General features: G+C 47.8%; 2 protein-coding genes across 2 annotated transcripts in view; one reads left to right on the top strand and one right to left on the bottom strand.

Annotated features, from left to right (window-relative positions):
• The first annotated feature begins 1061 nt into the window (after window positions 1–1061).
• Window positions 1062–26712, top strand: part of Lmod1 (leiomodin 1) — a 39356-nt gene continuing 13705 nt past the window's right edge. The window contains 2 exon segments of the mRNA XM_005073399.4: window positions 1062–1456; window positions 1458–1547. Of these exon segments, the coding sequence (XP_005073456.1) occupies window positions 1286–1456; window positions 1458–1547 (261 nt within the window). The 5' untranslated portion in view covers window positions 1062–1285.
• Window positions 6979–26712, bottom strand: part of Shisa4 (shisa family member 4) — a 41651-nt gene continuing 21917 nt past the window's right edge. The window contains exon 5 of the mRNA XM_040737607.1: window positions 6979–7195. Within this exon, the coding sequence (XP_040593541.1) occupies window positions 7095–7195 (101 nt within the window). The 3' untranslated portion in view covers window positions 6979–7094. The remainder of the gene's footprint in view (window positions 7196–26712) is intronic.

Genomic DNA, 26712 nt, shown 5'->3' with positions numbered 1-26712 from the left:
TTGCAATAGTATCTCCCAGTGGCCCAGAATTGCATTTCCCTTAAGGCATGCTAAATTATGCTCTGGATTTACATGTGGGTGGTGCCTGCCAGCTCCTCCTCAGTGAGCACAGAGAAAGGTGTCTACAGATGCTCCTGCAGAAGAGGGCACCGAGGAAGGTTAGAGCCCTCTTTCCGAGAGCCTTGGAGCCTCGGAAACTGATAGCCTCTTAAGAGTTTCCTCATTCATGCAGGTCCCAACTCTTCCTCAAACAGCCTTCACATTTTCAGTGTGTACGCAGGCGTTGGTGGCACATGCCTTTAATCCCAGCACTCCTGAGGCAGAGGTAGGCAGATCTCTGTGAGTTTGAAGTCAGCCTGGACTACATACAGATCGAGTTCCAGGTCAGCCAGTCCTACACAGAGAAACCCTGTCTCAAAAAACCAAAACAAACAAAAATACCCCCCCCCCCCCACACACACCAAAACATTTTTAGTTTGTATGCACAGTGAGGACATCACCCCACACACACTCTCGCACCCTCCTCCAGGTCTCCCATTCTCCTATTGTCTTAGGAAGTGGCAAAAAAACGTCAGAGCGACCGATGTAGTTTTCAGGTTCTCCTTGGCAGAAAATGGTATCGGTGGGTTGGTTATCAGAACTGCCCCCTCATCTTGAATTAGTGTCTTTTCTGGAATTGTAAATGCCTGGGAGTCCCCCCCAAACCATTACCAAATACAGTAGAGATGTGGCTGCGGCCACCCAGTGATAGAAAAGTGAAGTCCACTCTCGGAGAGGGACTGGCCAGTTAGTGAACCTCAAGGCCTGGTCCAGCTTCCCTGGCTTCCAGCGGCTTGGCGTGCTTCTGCCGGTCTTCGCATTTTTCTATCTTTTTCTCATTGCGTGGCCCCTTGTCTTTAAAAGGCTAAACTGCTCTGTACTAAATTTGGTCACGCAGCGCTCCAAGATTCCCTGGAATGTCCTCAAGTTTCAAACAGCTCTGACAGTGAGGCAGGCCCGCCCCCTGGCTTGGGGATTGGCTTCTCCTCTAGGGCTGGGCAGCTGTCAGGTCTTATTGGTTGCTGGTTACACCAAGCAGGGTCCACTAGCCTTGGGCTGCAGGGAGGCTGCTGTGTCCCCTGAGCACCTGTGGCACAGCGGCGCCACGAGCTGCAGTCCTCACCTAGCTGCGGCTTCACATCCAAACCCACTCAGCTCTGTCCAGACCAGAGCCCCCCCTCTCCCTTCCCTGCGTACCACCAGCACGCCCACAGACTTGGCAAGAGCAGCTGCCCACTGCGCCAAGATGTCCAAGGTAGCCAAGTATCGGCGGCAGGTGAGTGAAGACCCTGACATCGACAGCCTGCTGTCCACCCTCTCCCCTGAGGAGATGGAAGAACTGGAGAAGGAGCTGGACGTGGTGGACCCAGATGGGAGCATCCCCGTGGGGCTGCGGCAGAGGAATCAAACGGACAGACCCCCCCTCTGGCACATTCAACCGGGAAGCCATGCTTAATTTCTGCGAAAAGGAGACCAAGAAACTCATCCAGAGGGAGATGTCTATAGATGTGAGTGACACACCCTGGAGGGAAGTAGGGTGGGGAGGGAGGGTTGGGGCCCTTAACTCCATGACTAGAACCCTTCTTTTCTTAGAAGAGTAATTCTTACTGGCTGGGGACCAAATGCTTCAGAGTAGCTTATTATGCATTAAACTGGCACTGTCAACCTCTGCCCTTGATTTGCTTTGTAAGCAGAATCTGGATATGTTGGAAAGACACAGCATCTCAAAAATCAATTAGGGAAAGGTGTCCTTGAAGAATGCTTCGTTGAGTTGATGGCATCCTGGTCTCTTGGCGTGTTTCTTCCTTCACCTTTACCCTGTGCTGGTGAGGAGGGAAAAAGAATAGACTGATGTTTGTAGTCTCCAGCCACTCAAGAAGAGAAAGCCAAGCTGATCAAAATGCCCTGGGGCACGTGACCCAACTCCTGAGCGCAGGGATGGGAAAGCAGGGAGACACAGCAGGAGAGTTGAAGCATTGTTCCTGCCATTCCCTGGGCCCATGTTCAAGACTTTACCAGGAAATGAGGAGTGTGTGGGAAGCCAAGGCACTCAGGAATTCTTCCCCTGTGGGGAAGGTGGCTATTTCTTTTACAGCTTTCATAATAATGGATAAATATTAGACTATGGGGGAAATGGAAGGCCTTCCTTCAAGGGGCTCGTGACCCAGGAAAGGAAACAGAGGAAAGAAACTTAGACAAGGTCTTGACACTTTGGTGACCTGCCCCCCCCCACTCCAACCCTACTGGAGTTTAGTTATGTTCTCTCTTCTGATCCCTGGGCTCTGGGCCCAATGGCTGCCTTGTCTCCAGTGGCTTCTGGAGGATGAGGTCAAACAGAATTGCTTTCAGCCCTGGGAAACAAACCCAGAGCCTCTCGCATGCCATGTAAGTGTGCTACTTCTGCAATGTCTACCACGCCTAGAACTGAAGCCCTTATTCAAGTATAGAGCAATAGAGCAAGATGTTTAGGTCGAAGAACAGCCAAGGGACTCTTGTGCTCCTGGGACTGATTCTCCAACATTTCTGCTCTTGGTAAAGACTGTGCAATGCCTCTTATGTCCCCCAGTTCCTTGGCTCTGCCTAGGGATGTGCTTATTCCTTCAGATGGGGCCAAGTCAAGGACTAGAGGGTGAGAGAGTATGCATCCTTGGAGCTGATGCTGTGCTTAGGGCCATTTTTCCTTATGGAGATAGTCTGTTACAACCCACACATTGCTCTTCAGGTTAGCATAATGGCCAGCTGGAGTTTGCAACATTTATTGAGTAGTGGTCAGAAGCCTCTAAATCTGGGGTGTGAAGTCAAAGCCTAGCATTTTTTAAGGCCTAGAGTTTAAGTACCAGAAAAACCCTGTGTGAGAACCAGCGACTCTTACTGTTCTGGCTGTATAACTCCTCCCGGGTTACCTAGATCTTGAGAATAGTCCCTGCCCCAGGGACTATTGAGGTGACTAAGAGGGTGGAAAGTGCTTGGCACAGAACCTGGCACATATAAGCACTCTATCAACAGCAGCAGTGAAATTACTAATTCATTTTAGTGAAAGAACTCAGAAATTGGTGAAATTAGTCCTAAGCCAATCTCTGCCCTTGTCCAGCCCTGCCCACCCCTCAGTCTAGGGACTTGTCTGTTTAATAGCGGCCAGAGCAAGCAAGCAGAGCATAGCCACTCAGGTATAGCTGGAGAGTGTGAGCATCACTCCAGGCTGGGGGAACCAGCTCCGACTCTCACTGCCTGACCCTTCATTCTTCCGGAATACCTGCAGGTAATAAACCACCGACTTGATGGTGAGTCAACCGATTAACTGAGCCTGTGAAACAAGATGGGCTTCAGAGGACCTTCTACACGCCCACCACCCCAATTCTTTTTTTTTCTTTTTTCTTTTAGCTTTTTATTCTGCTTTTTCAAGACAAGGTTTCTCTGTGTAGTCCTGGCTGTCTTGTAACTCATTCTGTAGACCAGGCTGGCCTCCAACTCGAGATCTGCCTGCTTCTACATCCCCAGTGCTGGGATTAAAGGTGTGGGCTAGCACCACTCAGCTCCAACCTTCTCTTTCAAAGCCTTAACAGTCTTAGGAGATAGGTATTTTTATCCCCACCATAAAATAAAAGTCTCAATGGGGCTATATACCTGTCCAAAAGTGACACAGCTAATAAGTGTCCTGCCTGACTTGTACTTCCTTCTTTTTTCCTGTTATGTTAGGATATCAGGGTATAAAGGGGAGTTAATGCCGTCCCTTCTTTATTTTTAAGACAGGGTCTCACGTTGCTCAGGCTTTCGTCAAACACAGATAGTGAGGGAGGGTGACTTCAAACTCCCGATCCTCCTGCTTCTACCTATGAAGCAGTGGGATTGCAGGCTCGAACTGCCACGCCCAGTTTCCATAGTTGACTCAGGGTCTCGGTGCACGACAGATAAGCACTGGACAAACTGCTTGTGAGAGCCCCAGAGAGACACCTGAGATCTGTGTACTTGTTTGTGTGTTGTTAGAGGGACAGTGGCCATGACAGTCTGCCTGAAGGCTGGTCTCCCCACCCTCTGAGGAGTACCTTTAACTATTAAATCAACGGTCCACAAGGGAAAGATACTGGGCATCATTAAGGAACTTCAGTTAAATCCTGTCTATGGGATGGCAGCTATATGAACATTCTTTTTTTGGAGAGGGGGGTTGGTTTTTCAATACTGGATTTCTTTGTAGCTTTGGATCCTGTCCTGGAACTCACTTTGTAGACAGGTTGGCCTCAAACTCCCAGAGATCTGCCTGTCTCTGCCTCCTGGGTGCTGAGATTAAAGGCGTGGGCTAACCACTGTCCAGCATGGACATTCTTTTAAAAGAATGTTCATTCTTTAGACATGTGTAATAAACTATTTTGGGGAAAATTTATTGAATTGGGGAACATGCTTTAAAACGACAGCCCTGATCTGGAGTTGTACCTGTTAAAGCGGGATGTTGGGGCCACATAAGTGTTTATTGCATTGCTCTCTACTTTCAAAAAATTTAATAGAAACTCAGAGTGGTAAGCAGGCCATGCAGCTTTTTCTGGAAGGGGAACCCTAAGACTCATTCCATGGCTGGAGTGCTGGGGTCTGGACCATGAAAGGGACTGGGATTATGTCTTCTGCAGTGGAGTATTCCAGGGGTCTTCTGGCTTGGTTAGCATGGTTTTCATGACTATTCCTCTTCCAGGTCACCACCTCCAGGTAGTCATCCCAGATTTTTAGGCAAAGCTTGGCATCTTGATTGAGCATTCCAGTACCACAAGGCTCTATCCTGAGGACATTTATCATTAGAGAAGGGGGTGCTCATGAGTGTCATGGTGGGCATGAGGAAGTCACAGTCACGGGACAGTTTTCAGGAGTCACTTCTCTGCTTCCCCTGGAGGTTCCAAAGGATGTAGCTCGTGTTGTCAGGTTTGCAAGCCAGCAGTTTTCCTCTTGCTGACTCATTTTCCCCCATGGTGATGGAGACCAAATCCAGGGCCTTGAGCATGCCAATGTCTGTCTTGCTGTGAAGCTGCACCCCCTGCCCCTCTTTTATTATTATTATTTTATATTTCATTTCTGTGATTTTCTGCTTTCTTGGCTGTTTTCCTCACCAGCATCTGTGATCATGAGGCAAATACTTACTTACATAAGGCCTCCACACAGAAGATACCAGCTGCTTATGAAATGAATTTCCATTAGCAGGGGATTCAGGAAAGGCTGGATGGAGGCGGGCTCTCATCCCGCCTATAAATGGGGTGGATCTGGCAGCCAGTCTTCTCCCTGGTCCTCTGGGAGTTCTCCCTGAGACCAGGTGGAAGACAGAGCTCCAAGCCAGTGCGTATGCCAGCAGTGGAGTGGAGCAGTCCTTGTCTCGTGTTTCAGGGACCAGATCCCAACAGGTCAACTCTTATTCTCTTCCCTTCCCAAATGTGGGGGAGGACCCCTCGGCCTACCTTCCTTGTCCTTCTCCCTAGGGTGACAGGGGCCCAGGATTAGCACCTGCATGAAACCAGGGTCAGGGGCCGGGGCAGCTGAGCTAAGGGGTGGAGGAAGCTCTTTGAGGTTTTCCCCAGAGGTTAACTTGAGACTCTGAGGAACTTACTGCTGGCCCTCAGCCTCCACAGCCCCTTCCTTCAGCCTTGACTCAACTCTATGCCCCTGGGCTCCCTGCATGGATGGGAAGGTCCAAGGCTGTGGCACCAACCCTCAGAATGCCCTTTGCAGATAGCTGGGCTCTTTGGGAGCACATGAGACAGCACGGCTCAACGATTAAGGAGATTAACCCCAACTGGTACACACTCAAAATAGCCCTGGACGCCTGGGTAGAGAGGGCAGAAGAGGTGATGTGACCCAGGTAGGCACAAGCACACACCTAGAAAAGTCTACACAAGTTAAAAGTTACCTCTGTCTATAGCCTCTGTCTATAGTTTGGAAATGCAGCTGACTTTGTCTTCAGCTAGGTGGTGGGACCTACAGGTGTTTGTCTCAATGCACTGTTTTTAAATTTTTTGTTCATTTGCTGTGTATGTAATATTTAAAGAGTTCTGTGCAAGCGAGGCACCAGAGCTGGATCCCACCTGCACCAGGGCCTCTGATACTTGTTCCTTCTTGGGACAGCAGGTATGAGAACTTGAGACCTTGGGTAGATGGGTAACACGAGAGGGGGACAAGCCAGATGGACAGGAATAAGGAGGGCTTGCAAGTACGACATGGTCCAACAATGAGAGGAGAATGGGGATGGTTCCAAAGTCTGGCTAAGTGCTGCCCGTCAAGGAGGTTGCCACCAGCAACGTGGATGGTTGGAAGTGTCAGGGTTTCAGGGACTTAGTGGTCCCCAGGCCTGGATGAACGAGGAAGGCAAAGCTTTCATGTAGCCTGTCAGACCTCCCCAGTCTCTCTCCCTTCTCCAGGAGACTGTGGAGTTATGGTGTCAGCTCATGCCAGCATGTCCATAGCTGGCCCAGAGTAGGCAAGCCTTGAGTGATAGGGAGCTAAGAGAGATTTGCAGTGTGTGTGTGTGCGCGCGCGCGTGCGTGTTTGAGTGTGTACTCGTGTTTGCGCTTTCGTGCGCGCGCATGTGTGTCTGTAGGTGTGTGTGTGTGTGTGTGTGTGTGTGTGTGTGTGTGTGTGTGTACACTCAAAGCAAAAAATGGCCACAGCACAGGGGTGGAGGGAGGAAGAAGTTGAAATTCATGTGCCTGCCAAGTTGGATAAGCAGGAATATACTGACCCATAGCATAAGGTCCAGATCAGGCTGTTTTGTGTTTATTGAACCACAGTAGGAACAACCAGCATAAAAAAGGTGGCTGATGTCCAGGATGTACGTTTTTGTTGAGGGCTCCTTAGCAGCAGGACCAGGCATGAGACAGAAAACCATAGGTGCCTAGACTCAGCTAGATGCAGATTTGGGTTCTGTTTCTACCTCTTGCAGCCCCTTATAGTGAAGCTGAGTGCCTTGGGTAAGAAAGAAAGAACATTTATTTATTTAGCATGTGCCCGTGCCAAGGGCATTACCAATGCCATCTCACTGGCTTAGCTTCCTCAGCTCCATTGCTTGTCAAGTAGGAATGATAAAATCAGCCTTGCAGGGCTATTGGAGGACTGAACAGGATAAGATGCTGAGAGTTTAGTCCATCAGGAGAGACTTTCTTCAGACTCAATTCGTCAGGCTTTGTACCTGTACAGATGCCAAAACAACATTTAAAAATTTTTCACGAGGTCGTAGGAGTGAGGTAATGACAAGAGGGGGTGGAGGGAGGGGAGAAAGGAAAGGAACTAATTAAGGAAGGAGGCAAGGATCATTTGTTCTTACTGCCTGGCTCCAGTCACCTGATTTCTCAGTCACCTTTATTTTATTTTACTCCCGCCCCCACCCCGGGCTTAAGGACCCATGCTGATTTACTGGCTTCAACAAATGGCAGAAAGAGAGAACTGAGGGACATTTCCAGCATGGAGAACTCTCCTTGCTAGCCATGTTCCAGCCCAGTGTGGTCTCAGAAAAGCCAGGGCTGCTTTGGGAATTTTGGCTTTAGCTATCCCTGGGGTCCACGGCAGAGGCCAGGTCGTCAGGACACTGTTTACAAACAGCTAGGAATAGAAAGGCCTCCTGCTCCACATGCTCTACCCTCTCCTCCCCTCCCCTCTCCCCTTTTCGGGATTCCCTAGGCTCCACTAGCTCATTAGCCCTGACTCCCAGGTCAGGCGGCCGGACCAACAGGACACCTGCCCCTGTGCCAAGAGGTACACTGTCCTCAGATCAGGGCTTCGGGCACTGTGGTGCTGAATGTATGGAGTCTATGGGTTGGAACCGTCCCTTCAGTGTCCAAGCAAATCTGGATCCCCACCCTACTCTGCTCGTTGCATGATCTGGACAAGGCATGTGTCACATGGAAGTTGAGTGCCTGGTCCTGGGATAGTGGTAAGGCTCACTAATCTACAAAGGGCTCCCAGAAGTGTGCTCATTTGGAAATCTGGTACTGAAGGCTTGTGAACATTTGCTTCTTGCTTTGCCTTCAGTCCAACTCAGCCCACTCATTCCCCTCCCCACTAGGTATGCCTCCTTCTCTCTCACCCCCTTCTCTTTTAGTGATGAGGATGGATAGCACCTAGAGCTTCACACATTTTAAGTCTGGTCTCTGACGTACACCCCAGCCTTTTCACTCCCTCTACACACAGTGTTCATGAATCATGCTTTTTGCTCATAAGGATAAGGAGAACTCTACTAAATCATGAATTCCTCAACTGTTCATTGAGCTTCTACTATACTGGGCATTTTCTAAATGCTAGGACAGCATGGATAACATATGGACTGTCCTTTTGCTGCAGAGATTATATTTATTCTTACGGTCAAAATAGATATCACTGTTATAATAAAGACCATAACTAAAACCAGCTTGTGGGGGGAGGGTTAATTTTCTTTGTGTGTCGAGATCACAGTCCATCTTTGAGAGAAGCCAGGGTGGGAACTCAAATAGGGCAGGAACCTGGAGGCAGGAACGAAAGCAGAGGCTATGGAGGGGTGCTGCTTCCTGGCTTGCTCTCCAAGGCCTGCTCAGCCTGCTTATTTATACACCCTGCCCAGGGGTGGCACTACCTACAGCGGGCTGAGCCCTTCCATATCCATCATTGATCAAGAAAATAGTCCCACAGAGTTGCCCACAGACCAATCTGATGAAGATGGATTTTTTAATTGAGGTTCCCCTTCCAAGATAACCCTAGCTTGTATGTCAAGTTGACAAAAACAAACTAATTAGCACAATAGACAATATGTGTGTGTATGTGTGTACATATACATGTATGTATATATGTCACATATATACATATGTAACATGTATCTTGTACATGATAAAAAGGTGTAAATCTGTTTAAGGAAAGAGTATATGATCAACCATAGTAGGGGCCCCTTCCCAACAGGGTCATTGGGGTCTTCAGGACTAAAAAGGTGACATTGGTTCAGAGTCTGGAACAAAGTCAGCAATGGGAAGGCCTGGGGAAGCAGCTTCCAAGAGGACAACCATATAAGGGCCTTGAGGCGGAAGCAGTTCACTGTGTCAGAGGAAAATCCGGCTAGGGTAACTGGAGCAGAGCTGGGGAAATGAAAGAGGCCCCGAGGAGGCGAGGTTCTGATAGTGAGAGGCCTTTTAGGGAAACAGAAGAGCTTGGTTTGTCTCTTTGTTTGTTTATGTGGTGATGAGGATCAAACCCAGAGTTTTACACATGCTAACCAAGTACTACACCACTAAATATACCGCTAGCCAGAAATTTGAAACCCTCCCACTCCCCAACCCCCGCTTTTTCCAGACAGGGTTTCTCTATGCAACAACTCTGGCTATCCTGGAACTTACTTTGTAGATCAGGCTGGCTTTGAACTCATAGAGATCCATCTACCTTTGCCTCCCAAGTGCTGGGATTAAAAGCATATACTCCTACACCCACTTTTATGTGGTTCTGAGCACCCAACCCAAGGCTTCACACATGTCAGGCAAGCGCTCTAAGAACTGGGTCACATCCCCAGCTGCTGAAGTTTGGATTTTCATCCTACTTGCAGAGTCACTGAAGGGCTTAGAGCAGAAGAGATACATGCTCTGTACAGTATCTTTGAGAGACTCATCAGGTAGCTTTCAGATGAATAGAGTGGAGGAGAGCAAGAGAAGAGGGGGAGGGCAGCTGGGTGTATAGCAGTCACCTGGGAAAGGACGGTTTGTTGAGGCAAGAAGTTCAGAAACCCTTTTCAAGTTAACGTAGCTGATGTGCTGCGGGAAAGGAGCGGTGGTGCGAGATGATGCTTGTGTGTTTTGAGACAGGGTCTCAGTATGTAACCCAGGCTGTCTTTAAATTCACCATCCTCTGCCTCCCTGGTGCTGGGATTTCATGTGCACCACCACTGCTGGTCCACTGGATTAATTTTATGCCACTTACGGAGATGGAAAACAGCAGAGGAAAGGTTTGGGAAAGTGTCAGAATTCAAATTTGAGTCCATTAGTTAAGTTCATTTGCTAATAAGAACCCCAAGTGGAGCCAGGCGTTGGTGGCACATGCCTTTAATCCCAGCACTCAGGAGGCAGAGGCAGGAGGATCTCTGTGAGTTCGAGACCAGCCTGGTCTACAGGAGCTAGTTCCAGGACAGCCTCCAAAGTCACAGAGAAACCCTGTCTTGGAAAAAAAAAAAAAAAAGATCCTCAAGTGGAAATGCGGGGTTGCCAGGGGGTATGTAACTCTCAAGCTCAGGAAGAAAGAGGGCTGGAAGAGTCATTAGCATGTGAATGATATCTAACTTATTAAAACACTTTTCCTGATATATTTATCTTACGTTTGTGAATATTTTGCTTCCATTATGTATGTGCACTGATTCTCTGAAGTCATGGAGGGTTGTGAGCTGGGTGCTGGGAACTGCTCTGGGCAGGAACAGCAAAATCTCTTAACCACTGAGACATATTTTCCTCCCTGTGAATGATATTTAAAACCATGAGCCTAGATGGCATCCCTTTAGGGAGTGGGTGTGGGTGGAGAAGAACAGAGGGCTAAGGGCAGAGTCCTTTATTATATCAATATTTAGGCACTGGAAGAGGAGAGAGAGCTAATAGAGGGATTGGGGGGTGGGAAGGAACCTGGTGCTCTCATAGAATCAACGAGAAAAGAGAATGCAAGGAAGAGAACAATCCACTCCCACCTTGTCCTTGTCGCTGAGAGCTTTAATAAGATGAAGACAGAGGACCAGGCACAGTGCCTGCAGATGGAAGCCTCTGGAACCAACGCAATTGTTGCACTGAAGCAATCTCTCTCTCTCTCTCTCTCTCTCTCTCTCTCTCTCTCTCTCTCTCTCTCTCTCTCTCTCTCTCTCTCTCCTCTCTCTCTCTCTTTCGAATGCTGGTCAAAAGAGTCAAAGTAAAATGTGGCATCAGGGAGGACTTTTACGAGACAGGGAACATTGTTGCCTATCTGTATGCTGCTGGGAATAATCCAGCAGAAAGAAAAGCTTTGATGACATTGAGAAGGGATGGAGCTTGTGGCCGCTGGCAGGTCTGCCTACCAGGCAGTCTCCCCTCTGCACGGAGGAGGGAAAGCCGCGGAGATAGCAGTGATGCATCCAGATTGACAGGTGTGGGGAGTGAGCGACAAAACCTGTATCTGATGCGTTGACGTGTGCAGTGTGTTCTGGAAAGACAGCACCAGCAGCCATATATAGGCTGGGTTGAAGCAGGGGGAATTTTAGGAAGCTGTACAAGAGTCAGAGGTCAAGGCCTAGGTCACCAGAAGAATGCTCAGTGCTTCCTGGGAGAGGTAGAGAAAACATGGAAACACTTCTGGACAAGAAACCTGGCATGCAAGCTGTCACCACACAACAGCCAGTTCCAGGGATGCTTTAAAGCCCAGTAGACTTTCTACTTCCTGTGTATCCGTCTGTCTTCAGGGACACCCATGCCAGGCAGGAGGAGCACACAGGTCCCATCCTGGTATCTACCCAGTTGACAGCTGAGGGCTGGACCTGCACAGATTTCCAAGACAAGCCAGGGAATGTGACTACATCCCTGATGACTGCTGATCAGTTGTATGGCCCCAGAAAAGTGATTAACATTTATAAGCCTTATCTTCTTTTGTTTTTATTCCATAGTGCCTTTCTAGTATTGCATCTGTACTTCACAAAGTGGGCTTCCACCAACACATCTTTTATTGCAACATAAAATACATACAGAAGTGTGCATGAATTGTATGTGTAGACAGAGTTGAGTGAGTGACCAGAGTGAGCAGGAAATTGAACATCAGCATGGCGGTACCACAGTACCCACTCAAGCTCCATCCCCAAGGGTAACTGCTATCTTGACTTCCAACCACATAGGTTAGTTTTGTCTGTTTTTATGGACTCACACAGAAAGAGTTCTCTATCTGGAGTCTTTCACTTCACTGTCTGTTGATAAAGTTCAATTGTGTTGCCCATAGCATTTTAAAACCTCCATCCTGTTCAGTATTCCACTGCATGAATATACCACAGCTTAATTACTCCATTCTCTGTTAATGGGAATGTGGGTTGGTTCCAGTCTTGGGTTATTATAAATGATGATGCTAAGAACATGTTTCTCAGACTCATGGCTTCCTTTCTGTTTAGTATGTAAAATTTAAGGTCCATAGGAAAGACATAAGACACTTGACTTACTTCTAGGGATGAACAGTCTTTGTGAAGATGGGCTACAAAAAGAATGAGATGCTCTAACACCGTGCTTTGCAAATAGCAGGGGCTTGATGGACACCATGGTCATCTCCAGTTGAACCCATCTCTGAGAGCAGCTAGTATGCAAGCATGTTCTTTGGACATACATAATCTGCCTCCATCTTCCTGAACCAATCTAAAAGGCACTTCCCTAAAGCTCAGGCTAGGTTCTTTTACTCTGGACTCCCTAGTTTTTCCAAAAAGTGGTGACTTGAACAGTATCTTCTGGCTGGGCATGGTGGCAGAAGCAGGTGGATCTCTGTGTGTTCTAGCCTGGTGGTCTATGTAGCAAGTTATAGGACCGCAGAGCTATGTAGTAGAGAAACACTGTTTCCAACAAACAAACAAACAAACAAATGAGCAAAAAACAAAACCAACAAAAAATAAGTAAATAAATAAAAGAAAAAGAAAGGTGTCTTCCACTCTATGCCTCCTCCCGCTTGGCTCTGCTTGCTCGGGTGTGACCCACTGTCTCTTCAGCTAAGTTTTCAGGCCCTTCTTGGGTTTACTTAGTTTCCTCTTTGGTTTATGTCTGAGTTTTGGGTCATTCTAAACACTGTTCTCAGGTCTCAGATGTAATCTTCCTCAGCCTGTCATCATCCGGTGTGGATGAGACTGTCAGTATATCTATTCCAAATCCAAACCTCCAGTCATACCTGGAGGAGACATCACAGCCATGCACCTCTCTGAATTAAAACCCCGTAGCCTCAGCTGAACTCTCAAGGCTGCCCAGGGCATCTTGCCATGTGCCTCTCACTCCCCTAAGAGGTGATTTCAAAAGCCAGCCCTTCTCTGCGAACCCTGCTGTTCCACCATCTCTCTTTTAATCCTAAACAGATGGCCCAGCCCACATTTCACAGAGAAACACAAAACCAACAGGGAAGGTGCTTGGACACCTATCAGCACTCCCGAGTGCAAGTCTTGCTCTCTCTCCCCATGTACATGGCATCTGTTCCCCTGCGCTCACCCCTTTGGCTTTCAGTCGCTCCTGCCCCACATCGACCCTTGCTACTTGAAGCCCCCCTCCTTCCACTTTCAGCATTCCTGACAACGGTCTCCCCAGGCCTCAGCTCTGCTCCTTTGCTTCCTAGCCTGGCTACAGAAGAAGCATCAGCACTGAGCATCGGCTGTCAGCATCTGCCTCGCCACCATGCTACCAGCTTTGATGGGGCAGTCTAGCCCGCCCCGGTGCTGGGTCCATGGCATACACCTTGGCTGGTCTTTATTCTGTTTACTTACTGTGACATTCAATCACCCACTTGTTCTCGAAATGATCACTTATGCGGCACCAAGACACCACACTCGCCTGGTTCCCCCTTTTCCCTCTAATTATTCCTTCCTGGTTGCCGAGGAAAGCGATGTTCTCTGTGATGGCTGCATATTACCGTCTCCCCTGCAGTCTTCCCCAGGTGCCTTCCAGCCTCACAGACGCTGCTACCACCCTCTGCTCAGTCTCTATCTGTGGCCTAGATCTCTATTTTGGGTTCTAGATCATCCAGTTGCCTCTTGGATACCTCAAGTGTCTCAAATTCAACCAGTCTAAAAATAAATTAGTCATTGACACCCCACCTTACCCCTAAACCTGCTTTTCCTCTACTTTCTGCACTTTGGCAACTAGAAGGACCATCTGACCTGGAACCAAGGTCACAAGCCCGGAGGTTAAGCAGCCCTCAGCTCTCTCCCAGTTTCCAGACTTTACCAGTGATGGAATCCTGCCCATTCTACCCTGGGCTCTATTGGCTCCTCCTCCCTACTATAGGACCATCGCTTCCACCCATATCACATATCAACTAGAAGGATGTCATGCCCTCCTCACTGCTCTCCCTGTCCCTTCCTCTCCTGACATTGCAAGCTATCCTCCTCTCAGCTGCCAGAGTCGTCTTATAAGATGAAACCATGATCTTGCCACTCCCTGCAGAAAAGCCTTCAGTTGCTCAACAGAGCTTCCATGATCAAGTTCACCCTCCTTAGCATGGCTTAGGAGGTCCTTGGTGAGCCAGCACCCTGTCACTCCACTGGTTCTCTTCTCCTTCACCTCCCCCTTTCCTGCAGTTGGAGGCCACTCCTTGTCCTTCATAGCTGCCAAGCCTTGTCATGCTCCCTTGGTGCCTTCGAAAGTGCCATCATCTAAGTGATATGCTAGGTGGCCGTCACTCTGACTTCATTGTCACCTTCTTTAGAAAGATTTCCTGGCTGAGTGGTGGTGCACGCCCTTAATCCCAGCACTCGGGAAGCAGAGGCAGGTGGGTCTCTGCGCTTGAGGCCAGCCTGGTCTACAGAGCGGGCTTAAGGACAGCCAGGACTACACAGAGAAACCCTGTCTCAAAACAAAACAAACCAACAACAACAAAGCAACCCATCCAACCAACAAACACACCAGGCACACACAGCACACCATTTCAGTGTTGTCCCTCCTGTTCTTTTCCAAACTCCTCTCCCTTCTTCCTCTCCCCCATTACTACTTCCCCCTCTTTAATTTTTGTTGTTTGCTTGCTTTTTGAGACAGGGTTTCTCTGTGTATCTTTGAAGCCTGTCCTGGCACTCTCTCTGTAGACCAGGCTGGCTTCAGACTCATTGAAATCCGCCTGCCTCTGTCTCCCAAGTTCTGGGACGAAAGGCGTGAGCCACCACTGCCCGGCCTCTTCTCTTTAACTTTCAAAAATGTATTATTATATGCATATGAGTGTACATGTGTATGTTTGTATATGTGAATGTGGGCTTGCATATGTCACCCCACCTGTGCGGAGGCCAGAGGACAATTTTGAGGCGTCTACTTTCTTATTCCATCATAGATTCTGAGGTTTGACTGAGGTCACCAAGACTCCAGGGTAAAAGTGTTTATTATGCAAGCCTAATAAGGAAGAGGGGGCAAGGGAAGTTTGCAAATACCATTCTTATTTTATTTTACTTATTACTAAGGTGGGGTTGCACCTGCTGCTGCACACTTGTGGAAGTCAGAGGACAGCTTCTAGAAGTTTGTTCTCTCCTTCCAGCGCTAGATCATAAGTCTTGGCAGCAGGCCCCCTTACCAACTGATCCATCTCACCCACCCCAAATGCTAGTCTTTTTTTCATTTTTTAATGATTTATTTTTATTTCATGTGCGTTGGTGTTTTGCCCGCATGCAGGTCTCTGTGAGGGTGTCAGATCAGGCAGTTGTGAGCTGCCATGTGGGTGCTGGAAATTGAACCCAGGTCCTCTGTAAGAGCAGTCCGTGCTCTCAACCGCTGAGCCATCTCTCTAGCCCCCAAATGCTAGTCTTATAAAAGCTGACCATGTCTATAAAAGTTGTGAACTGAGCTACACCCTTCTGAGACTTTTGAAAAAACAATTATGAGTCGAGATTCTCAAATGAAAAGGCATTTGGCAGTGGCCTTCTGCCCTACCCCAGTTTCGGTAACAGTCAATGAAATCCATTCAGAATTCACACTCTGGGGTAGCTGGTTATAGGGGAAGGTCTGTCATTCATTCCATTCTCTTCCTTCTCTTGATCCTCTCTTTCCCAGCTCTGTAAGGATGTGGAACCACAGGCTGACACTTTCAACCAAACACAGTTGAATCTACCCCATGATTCCTACACCACTTAGAGCCACTAAGGAGTTTATAAGCTGAAGCCTCGGCTCCCATCATCTGGGTACCTCCATAAGTGTCTGGGAGTTTTGTGTGCAGATCTAGAAAAAAAAACAGCATTGCTTCCCTGGAGAACTTGTTACAAGTGTGTGTCCCTCTGGACCCCCATGGACCACAAAGAATCAGAGAGGGACCTGCCTTTCCCACAACACTCACAGAACCTCCCTTCTGGGAGCCCAAGGCTTAGATGTATAGAGCTGGTATCTGGAAAGGTCTGGATGGACCATTTCTGCAGCTATGGAAACATGTACCAGTAGCAAGGGAGAGTTCTCATAGTAGATTGTACTGTAGACAATCTCTCTCTCTCTCTCTCTCTCTCTCTCTCTCTCTCTCTCTCTCTCTCTCTCTCTCTCTCTCTCTCTCTCTCTCTTGCTGCCAAGCCTGACAACTTTATAATTTATTTATCTTTATTTCATGTATATTGGTGTTTTGCCTGCATGTATGTCTGTGTGAGGGTGTTGGATCTCCTGGAACAGAAGTTACAGACAGTTGTGAGCTGCCATGTAGGTGTTGGGAATTGAACTTGGGTCCTCTGGAAGGGCATCTAGCACTCTTAACCACTGAGCAATCTCTCCAGCCCGCAACAAACCTCTTTCTTATCCAGATTTCTACAAGAGAATTAAACCCTACCAAAAAAGAAATGGAATGACTATTTCTTCAGTTCCCCTTGTGTTACAATAGAATACCAGACTGGGAAATTATTACTTATTTTACTCTTTTGGGACAGGGTTTTGTGTAGCCTGGGCTGGTTTTAAACTTGTTATGCAACGAAGGATAACCTTGGACATCACATTTTCCTGCCTTCTCCTAAGTGCTGGAACCAGAAGCATAAACCATCATGTCTGACGAGGCTGGCCTCGAACTCACAGAGATCCACCTGCCTCTGCCTCCCGAGTGCTGGGATGAAAGGCATGCACCACCAATGCCCAGCTGGCTGTGTGATATTTAATGATCAGAAATGTATTTGGTTCAGATCTGAAGGCGGGGATATCTGTGATGGGGGAAGTTTAATTAAGGGGAGCCTTTTTGTGTGAGAGCATGGCAGAAAGTGGGAAAGGGGAGGTAGAAATGGAGAGAGGGAGTTAGCAAGCATGCAAGAGGGTATGAACTTTCCACGAGAAACGCATTGCCACGGCATCAGCATAAATTCACTCAGTGCCTCCAAGATCAGTACCTCCTGCCATGACCCCATCTACCAACACCAGCAGATTGGCAACGAAGTCCCTAACAAATGAATTTAGAAAGCCCATTTCAACTATAGCTCTTAAAAAGATGCAAAACAATTAGCCCCATCCTCAATCCATAAGGAAGAAATAGATTGCATTATATATAATGGATACCTTGAAGAATTAATTTCCTGCTAGAATTCCATCTGCCAAAGGCTAGCATTAGGCCATTTTGCTTATACCAGAATTTCCAAAAAAATGTTTCATCTCGCCTATCCCAATGGAAGTGTCTCTTCCCGTGAGTGGTACCACCCCTGCCTCTGTCCTCTACTGTACACAGGCTTAACCTCAGAATCACTAGAAAGATGCTGGAAATGATCACGAAGTACTGAAGATGCGACTGTTTCCTTGCTCACTGGGCTTCTAGGTTAGAGTTCACATTTGTTTCCAGGCCCAGTAGGCCGAGGGTTAAAGAGCAGGTGAACCAGGCACGGTGGTGTTTGTTTGTTTGTTTGTTTTCACAACAGGATTTCTCTGCATAGCCCTGTCTGTCCTGGAACTCACTCTGTAGACCAGGCTGGCCTCTAACTCAAAGATCCACCTGCCTCTGCCTCCCGAGTGCTGGGACTAAAGATGTCACAGGCACGTGTCTTTAATCCCTGCAGAGGCAAACTAATCTCTGTAAATTCGAGGCCAGTCTGGTCTACATTTCCAGGCTAGCCAAGGAGGCATAGTAGATATGTCTCAACAAAATAAAACAACCAAAAAGAGCAGTGTGCTGCTTCTGGGTTGACTCTCTTTAAAATAGAACTCACGACAAGCAGTGGTTGTGAAAAACTAATAAATAAATAATGAAATAGATAAAACAAGAATACACAATTCCCAGTGTATTTACAAAGTGTGGACCTCCTCTGTCTGTCTTTGCGTTAACACACGCTATACTGTGTTTTCTTGTGGCATTTTTGGACCTGCTCACCGTTTTACTTTGTTCTTATTCTTCTCTCCCGATGCCCCCATGCCCTCCTCCACTCCCCTCTGTGCAGAGGGGGACTCTAACTCCCCCAAATACTTCTCCTGCTTTCATGTCACACACGTCCCAAGCTCCCCCTTTAAGATCTCTCCCTGCTATGGGCACAAGCCTCCTTCTATGCTTCCATTTTTGAGATCATTCTATGCACGTATACATTCCATTAAGTTTTCTCTCCTGCTTTTTTTTCTGCTTAGCATATTAGTCCTTTGCTCATTTCATTAAAAACTCTTCCTGAACATCATTTCCAGCGAAGGTCATTATAGTCCATTGTATGGCTGTATGGAACCATTTGCCTATATTTGGACATTCACATGGTTCCCAATAAATACCCTTTCCGAGGTCCCAAACAGATCCCCAGAGCCTCAGCACAAGCTCCTTCCCTTGGCCTCTGGCACCCATCCCCAGAGATGAAGCCAGCCAAACCAGATGATAAATAGAACCATTAATACACTGTTCTCCCAGCTGAGTCTCTGATGAAACAAAACTCCCAGAGGAGAGCAAAGACTCCCTGGGTGCTGGAAATGCAGGACTGATGGTCAGCTAGCAGGGCAGACACTGCATAGCCTGGGGAAACATGAGGCCACCAATGTTATTTTTCAGAGGATCAAGTTCCTGATGCTGGATCACCTGCCAAGCGGAGCACTTTTCCTCTCTCTTCAGCCCCCTGGGATATGCCAGAGTGTGTACCACGCAGGGCTAGAGCAGAGTACCAAGTTGCCCTCTGTCCTGGAAGGAAGATTTGTTACTACTTAAAAACAACCAGGGGGCAGGGATGTGGAGCAATTGGTATAATGCTTCCCTTTGGTACAGGAAGCCCTGGGTTTGATCCCAAGTACTGCAAAACAAAACAAAAACTACCAGCAGCAACACCAACACAACAAAACCAAAGGGCAATCAAAGCTCCAGCCTTGAAAAATGTCAAGTCTAGGGAGGATGCGAGGAAGGCAGAGTAACTTGTCCTTCCTCCTGCTTCCATAGGGGGCCCTGCCCTACATACACACTTAAGTAGTGTACCAGATGCACACAACACCAAGGGAAGCAAAGTCGTTTCTCTCCATGGAAACCAGAGAAGCACCACACACCACAAGCACATACGGAGTGTCTGGTTGCTGTCTTAGGGATAGCGTACATGGTCAGATTCATTCAGCCACCACGATAATGAGTCTGATACCTCCTGTCTGTGTCAAGCTTTGTGGGCTCCACACATGTCACTCATGTGAGCCTCCTGTGTGCCTGATAAAGCAGGTGACCTTTAACCTGCCTGACGGATGAGGAAACTGAGCTTTCCTCAGGTCACACAGCTGGCATCCAAAAAAGGTCTGAATTCTTTTTTTTTTGTTCTCAACTTGAGACAAATCATGTGGAACTTAAAAAACCAAAAACTGCTTTGCTATTTGCTTATATGCGTGTGCATATGTGTTTGCATATCATGTGTGTATATGATGTGTGTGCACACGATGTACCTTCCAATGATCTAACCCAAGTCGTTAGGCTTGTATGATGAGCACTTGACCCACTGAGTCAAATTGTTATAACTCGACATAAAGTTGAAGACAAATAAAAACAGTCAGTCCTATGCGTCCACTAGGATGCATTTGCTCGTTTACATTTGTTAAGCACACACCGCGCAGTATCCCGTTCCAGGCTAGGTGCTGCTGAGTCCCGGTGGCTGCCTCAGTTTTCTGGCCTGTGCACACCCTGAAACCAATGCACTCTGAGACAGGCTCCGGCCTGTCTTGTACACCCTTTGACAGGTTGTTAAGAGTGGCACTCGGAAGCATTCCTGGCCATTCCACGGGGAGTCTTTCTTCTGCTGGCCCAGCAGAACCTGGTGTCCTGATTCCTTTCCCACACTTCTCCCTCACCATAGACTTCAGACTTTCGAAACTTCTGTCCTTTCGTCAAAGCAGCTGCCTTCTTGAGGCTTTCCTCCCCAAACTTGGCTTTGAAAGAGGCCATGATCTCCCCAACTTGCATCTTGCTAAGGACACTGGAGCAACCACACAAGCCTAGGGTTGTGGCTAATCACAAACAGAAATAAACACAGAAGAAAAAAAATAGGTCCCCATGGGAAGTGACAGCCATCCTCGGCTCAAACTGTCCATGCAACCATCATTGGCCACACGCTTAGTCAGTAAGGATTTGTTGTACAAACATGAGAGTTTGAGTTCAATCCCTAGGACCACATAAAAAAGTCAGGTGCAGTGGGGTGTGCTTGTAATCCTGGGCTTGAGAAGGCAGACCCAGAGATACATACTTAAAGCTTGTTTGTGGCTAGCCAGATTTTGGCTTACAGTTACGGGGGGGGGGGGCAGGGGACAGCAGTAAGTGGCAGAAGCAGGAAGCTGCATGAACACCCCCCCCCACACACACACAAGACAGGGTTTCTCTGTGTAGCCCTAGCTGTCCTGGAACGCTCTGTGGACCAGGCTGGTCTTGAACTCACAGAAATCCGCCAGCCGCTGCCTCCCGAGTGCCACCACCACTTGGCAGTGATCATATCTTTAACTGAAAGCAGGAAGCAGAGATACTGAACTGAAAGTAGGAAGAGGATTTAAACTCCCAAAGCCTGCTCCCAGTGACATAATTCCTCGAGCATAGTTGCACATCCTCATAACTGCTTCACACAGTGACACCAGCTGGGGACCAAGTGTTCAAATGCCTGAGCCTACAGGGGACATTTCTCATTCAAGCCATTTCCCCACAATATTATCAATGCATAAGTTATTATATAATTACATTGCATATTAAAATGTCAATATTTGAGTGGGTTCGAAACAAGTATTGTTAAAGCGAATTTTATCTTTTATGCTTTATTTTTTGTGATGTGGCTACCAGAACATTTCAAGTCATAAATGTAATTCACAGTATATTTCCTTTGGACTATGCAATATAGGGTGGTGTTTTCTTAATTGCTTTACAAATCAATTATCAATTAGATAATAGAAATGTGAGGTGTCTGTATTCTCAAATGGAATTAGAAAACAGAATTCATTCCTTTGCTTAAATTGGATTGTTAAGGTAAAATTTCAAGCTGGGTGTAGTGGTACACGCCTTTAGACCCAGCACTCAGAAGGCAGGTGAGTTTGAGGCCAGTACGATCTACAGAGATAGTTCTGGGACAGCCAGGGAGAGCTACAGAGAGAAATCTTGTTTTGAAGAATTAAAAAAAAAAGATTAAAAATTCAAGCCCAGCACAGGCCTATATTCTCTGGTGCCTGGGAGACTTAGCATTGCCTGAGCCAATCAGTGCTCATAACTACAGTGTGTAGCCATGCTTCATTTTATTGGTTGGTTGGGCTTTATATTGTATTTTCAGTTCTTTATTTGATTTTTATCCTTTAGAAGTTTATGCAATAAAGACCAGAGAAATGACTCACTGGTTAAGAGCGCTTGCTCTGCAGTCATGAGGAGTGGCACCCCTATAACAAGTTAGTGTCCACCACCAGTCACCTATTACCCCTCCCCAGTCTCTGGAAAACAAATCCATTTCTGCCTCTTTGGCTTTGCTGTGTGGGACACTTCATTTAAGTGGGATCATACTATAGTAGTCTTTGGGGTCTAGTTTTAAGTTATGTTTTCCCATAATTGGGAACGGTACTTTGTCATTTTTTTATGGCGGAATATTTTTCCTTTCTGTGGCTAACCCACATTTTGCTTACCCGTGCAACAGTTGAGTGGTACCTGCTTTGAGGCTGTCAAGAATGACGCTGTTTTAGGCATTTGCACGTAAGTTTTCCTGTGGACTCTTCCAGTTCTCTTGGACTGGAGTTGCTGGTTCTGTGGTAATTTTGTGTTTAGCTTTCTGAGATCCACACTGCTTTCCAATATGGCAGCATAGTTTATATTCTTGTGGGCAGCATGTGGACACTCCAGCTTCCCGCATCTTTACTGACAGTTATTGTCCCACACAGCTAGTGGGTGTGATCGGCATCTCACTGATTTCCCAATTTCTAGGGTTTTGAGTTTTATCAAATTTGAGATCATTTGTCTGAGTCTTCCTGAAGGCTCACTGCTGCCAGGGTCTCCTTGCTTTTCTCATGGTTTTCATTTCTACTTTCTCACCAGGGACTCCCAAATCTCCACTTTAGGCTCACATCCCTTTCCTGAGCCTCAGAACCTTTTCAGTGCTGATCCGTCAGACATTTAAACTGTCATGATACGTCAGACATTTAAACTGTCATGATACGTCAGACATTTAAACTGTCATGATACGTCAGACATTTAAACTGTCATGATACGTCAGACATTTAAACTGTCATGATACGTCAGACATTTAAACTGTCATGATACGTCAGACATTTAAACTGTCATGATACGTCAGACATTTAAACTGTCATGATACGTCAGACATTTAAACTGTCTTGACCCAACAATTCCTCATCCCTGTTGCCACTGGGGTCACGTTCCACTCCTTGTCGTCCCCCATTTCTCTGCATCTTATCGGTTATGCCTCGGAAATGCCTGTGGGATCTTCCTTCTCTCTAGTACCCACTGCTCATGTTGGTCCAGGTCTCCCTATCACACCTCCCTATCTCAGTAAAGATACTGTTGCAACTATTGCAGTACCTGTTTCTTAGTTTCTCTTAGCTTCAACTCTAAGCAGCTGCACCACAAATCTGATTGTTGCTTCTTTGTTGTTGTTTGTTGTTGTTGTGAGCCTAGCCTTTAATGGCTGAGCCATCTCTCCAGCCCTGTTGCTTCTTTTTAGAAGAGTACATGCAGGGTGAGCACGGTAGCCCATGACCATAATCCCATTACTTCTCTTGACTCTAATTCTAAATGGCTTTCCCTAAGGAGGCTACCTCTAACTTTTCTTTAGGATTTGTTTATTTATCATGTATGTAGTATTCTGGCTACTTGTATGCCTGCATGACTCAAGAGGGCACCATATCTCATTACAGATGGTTGTGAGCCACCATGTGGTTGCTGAGAATTGAACTTGGGACCTCTGGAAGAGCAGCCAGTGCTCTTAACTACTGAGCCTTCTCTAAGCCTTACCTCTAACTCTTTACTCTGGTTCCCCCTCCCCCTGAACATTCATACTGTGCTGAGCCCACTTAGCATCCTTGATTCTAATGCCCCTTGGCCTGCTTGATGCTCCCTTCACCCCTCAACTTTGACTTCATAACTGGGCGCCTCTGCCAGGGCTAGGGGTAGAAGCCTATTTGGTTCAGGGTGGCTAGAACAGCAAGGGGAATTGCTGTCATTAATTGTTTAGGTATGATAATGATTCCACACACATTTTTTCCAAGCTTCTGTCTTACGTTGTGGGTAAGGTGGTACTTGTCTGTAATGCTGGTGCTCTGGAGGCAGAAGCAGGAGGGTCACTAATTCAAGGACAGCCTGGTCTGCATAATGAGTTCCAGGCCAGTCAAGGTTTTGCTGTGACGTCCTGTCTTTAAAAGCAAGCAAGCAAACAAACAAACAACCCAAACCAAACTCAACTAGAGAGTAAGGCTGAAGAGCCCCACTGCCCTGGTTCTTCACTGGGACCCAAGTGGCTTGCTTGGGGACAGAGTGGATGCGGGGCAGCCCAGGCCAGGCCACCGAGGACCGATGTGTCAGCACACACTAAGAACATGGGTGCTGCGAAGCAGATCGGGTCTTGCAGCCATTGCTCTGGCTACTGTGTTTGGAGGCCCAGAAGGAAGGAATACAGGAGGCAGGGAGGCCAGCTGGGAGGTGAGAAATGAAGTCCCCCTGTGGCATGGCAGCGGGGATAGTGAGGGAGCAAATGGGTGTACATGAAGGGAATACGGTAAGAAGGGAGAGACTGCTTCCCATGTGTGGGCCTGGACGCGCCCTTCCCTAAGATGGCCAAGGGAAGGTGGTGATCTCTCCCCTGGCATCCACTGTTCTTGTCTTAATTCTTTCCCCCATTCTATCAGGGTTAAGACTGGTTGCAGTATTTGCAGGACCCAGTGATGCAAATGAGACTTGTTCAGAATTATGACTTTCAGGTGGAGGCAGGAGAGTCTCAAGTATGAGGTTGGCTTGGGCTATATAATGAGACACTACAACAAACCAAAGGAAAAACCAGAAAAATCAACCTGAGAAAAGAATTAAGACTTCTACGATAGTGAGCTGGGCAGTGGTGGTGCACACCTTTAATTGCAGCACTCCCTGAGTTCTAGGCCAGCCTGGTCTACAGAGCAAGTTCCAGGACAGTCAGGGCTACCCAAAGAAACCCTGTCTACTTCCAAGATAGTAAAAGGACTGTATTAAAACAAGTCCAGTCCCTTCTGAGCCCTCCCCTGCGGTGCTGCCGAGGTCAGATGTCTGCTGAACTGGTCCCAATTAGGCCTTTGTAGCTTCTTTGTTTAGAGAAGGCAGGAGGGGTGGCTGGGTATGAGCCAGGGCCCTGCTCACAGCTCCAGGCAGCAAGAGGACAGCGTGTTCCTCGGGCCAACCCCCCCCCCAGGACTCAAGAGGGACCCAGCACTCTGGGACAAATAGCTTACTTTTAAGTAAATCTTTACAATGTTTCCAAGCTTGCTCTGCTTTGTATTTCAGCGGGAGCAAAATGGAGAAGCAGGCAAGTTTCAAGAGCAGAGTGCTAAAGTGGTTTGTTTGTCCCTAGGAAGAGATTTCCTGGTTTCTCCAAAAATGGGGCTTGCTACAAGCTTCTGAGTGTGAGTCACCAGACCAGCTGGCAAAACAATGGCGCTGCCCCTCCAAGGCCACATCTGCCACAGAGACTTCAGGCCTAGGATGCAGCCCTTTCATGAATCCCAAACGGGAACCACAATGGCTGGCTTGAGATGTTGCCAGAGCAGCCATAGGCAATACCTCACCTTGAAACCTCTCACTAGCTCTAGAATGCTGAGGCTCTGTGGAAGGAGGAAGGCCAGGGAGAGGTGTGTATCTCAGAAGGGCCTAGTGGCTGCAGTGCCCTGAAGGATTGTAAAAACTGGAGACAAGGTTATCACCCTGACCCTTGAGAGGAGGGTGGCCTGGACCAAGACGGGTGTTAAGGGAACAAACTGTGTGTGTGTGTGTGTGTGTGTGTGTGTGTGTGTGTGTGTGTGTACATGCTCGCTCAGGGTGCAGGGTGTGTGGTGTGTGATAAATGGGTCCAGTACAGTCATGGAACACTGATGATAGTTTGTCCAGTGGAGGAAGAGGCACCTTGAGGAGGCTGAAAAGGACCTGCAAGAGCAGAAGAAAAGCATGGGTGGAGACCAAAGGAAGGATGCATGCTGCAGGGAGGGCCTGGTCCCTAACCAAATGCTCCCTAAGCGACTAAGCAAGACAAGAAATAAAAGACAGAGATGTTGGGCCAGTAAGACGGCTCAGTAGGCAAAGGTGCTTGCCACGTGAACCTGACAACTGAATTCCATTCCTGGAGCCCATGTAAAGGTGGAAAGAGAAAAACCCGGCCCTGAGAGTTGTATCTACATGCGTGTCATGGGACATGTGCCCCCACACACCATTCATACGTGTGCACGCTGATAGTAATATTTCATTAAACACAATACAATTTACAAGATGGAAGGCTGCTTCGGCAGCAAGGGAGGGCGAGGCACCTGGATGAACCGAACTTCTGTGATGTGCTGAGGGCTGGCAGGGTTGTGTTGGTTGAGGAATGGTCTGAGGTGAAAATGTAGGACTTTTTGGAGAAGCTAGAGGCTGGGGGGGGGGAGAGTGAGGGAGATCTTGGACAGTGATGTGGGTGAGAAATAGAAATCTGATTTGCGGGGGATGTGGGCATGTAGAAAGAGAGGGGGAGCAGGGAGGAAGGGAAAGAGAGGACCTAGGAGGGGAGTTTGTGGGTGTGACACAGGACATTAGAAAACCCTAGCTAGGCAGTGGTGGTGCAGGTCTTTAATCCCTGGGCTTGGGAGGCAGAGGCAGGAGGATCTTTGAGTTCCAGGACAGCCAGGGTGAGGTGAAAATTTAGGATTGAGAAAAATAAGCCTTCTTGGGAAGGATGGCATTTATAGAGCAATGGCCTAGAGAAAAGCCACTAGAGAAAGCCACAAATAGGACAGAGCTAGGACTGAAGCTTAGCTTGAAGCTGAAAACTCTCTGCTTTGGAAAACAAACTTGGTTTCTTTCCAGCTGCTCAGCCCTTTGGGATAACGTGGTGAAAATGGAGCATAAAATGTCGTCCGCTCCTCCCAGTCTCCCACTCGAGGCCCAGTGGGAATGGCATCCTTGTTTATTGCATTCCTTGAGGGAACATCAGTGGTGGGCAGTCTCTGAGGACTGGCCCGGCTGGCTTCCACCTCTTTCCTCTGCTTGAGATGTCTTCAAGGTTGCAGGAGACGGAGAAAGGGGAAGCCACAGATCCAATAGGGTTTCTCCCTGTGGACTCCACAAAGTCTAACACGTGATGTATTCTACACTCCTACATAGCATCGGGCTGAAATGATCCAAACCGAGGTCCAGCAGTCCAGCAGAAGGTACAGAATGATAGAGACCCTTATTCCCTGGGCCCTGAATGCACCTCTCCTGGGCAGAGGCTTCCTTGGAGTGTGAATAGCCAGGCAGAGCCGTGGGTGTCTCTCTAAGGTGGAGAGGGGTCTCCTGGCCCCTATACCAGATGTCCTCCAGTCTCACTCCTGGCTCAGATTGCCCTGGGCACATCTGCCCTACAAGCAGGTCACCTCTGCTGGGCCTCAGTACCAGAGTGAGGCATGGGGATTATGGCTCTGAGCC

This window comes from Mesocricetus auratus, unplaced genomic scaffold, assembly GCF_017639785.1.
Source record: "Mesocricetus auratus isolate SY011 unplaced genomic scaffold, BCM_Maur_2.0 Super-Scaffold_100676, whole genome shotgun sequence".
Taxonomy (NCBI): Eukaryota; Metazoa; Chordata; class Mammalia; order Rodentia; family Cricetidae; genus Mesocricetus; species Mesocricetus auratus.
Note: the sequence above shows the minus strand (reverse complement) of the source record. Positions and strands in the feature narration are given on the sequence as shown.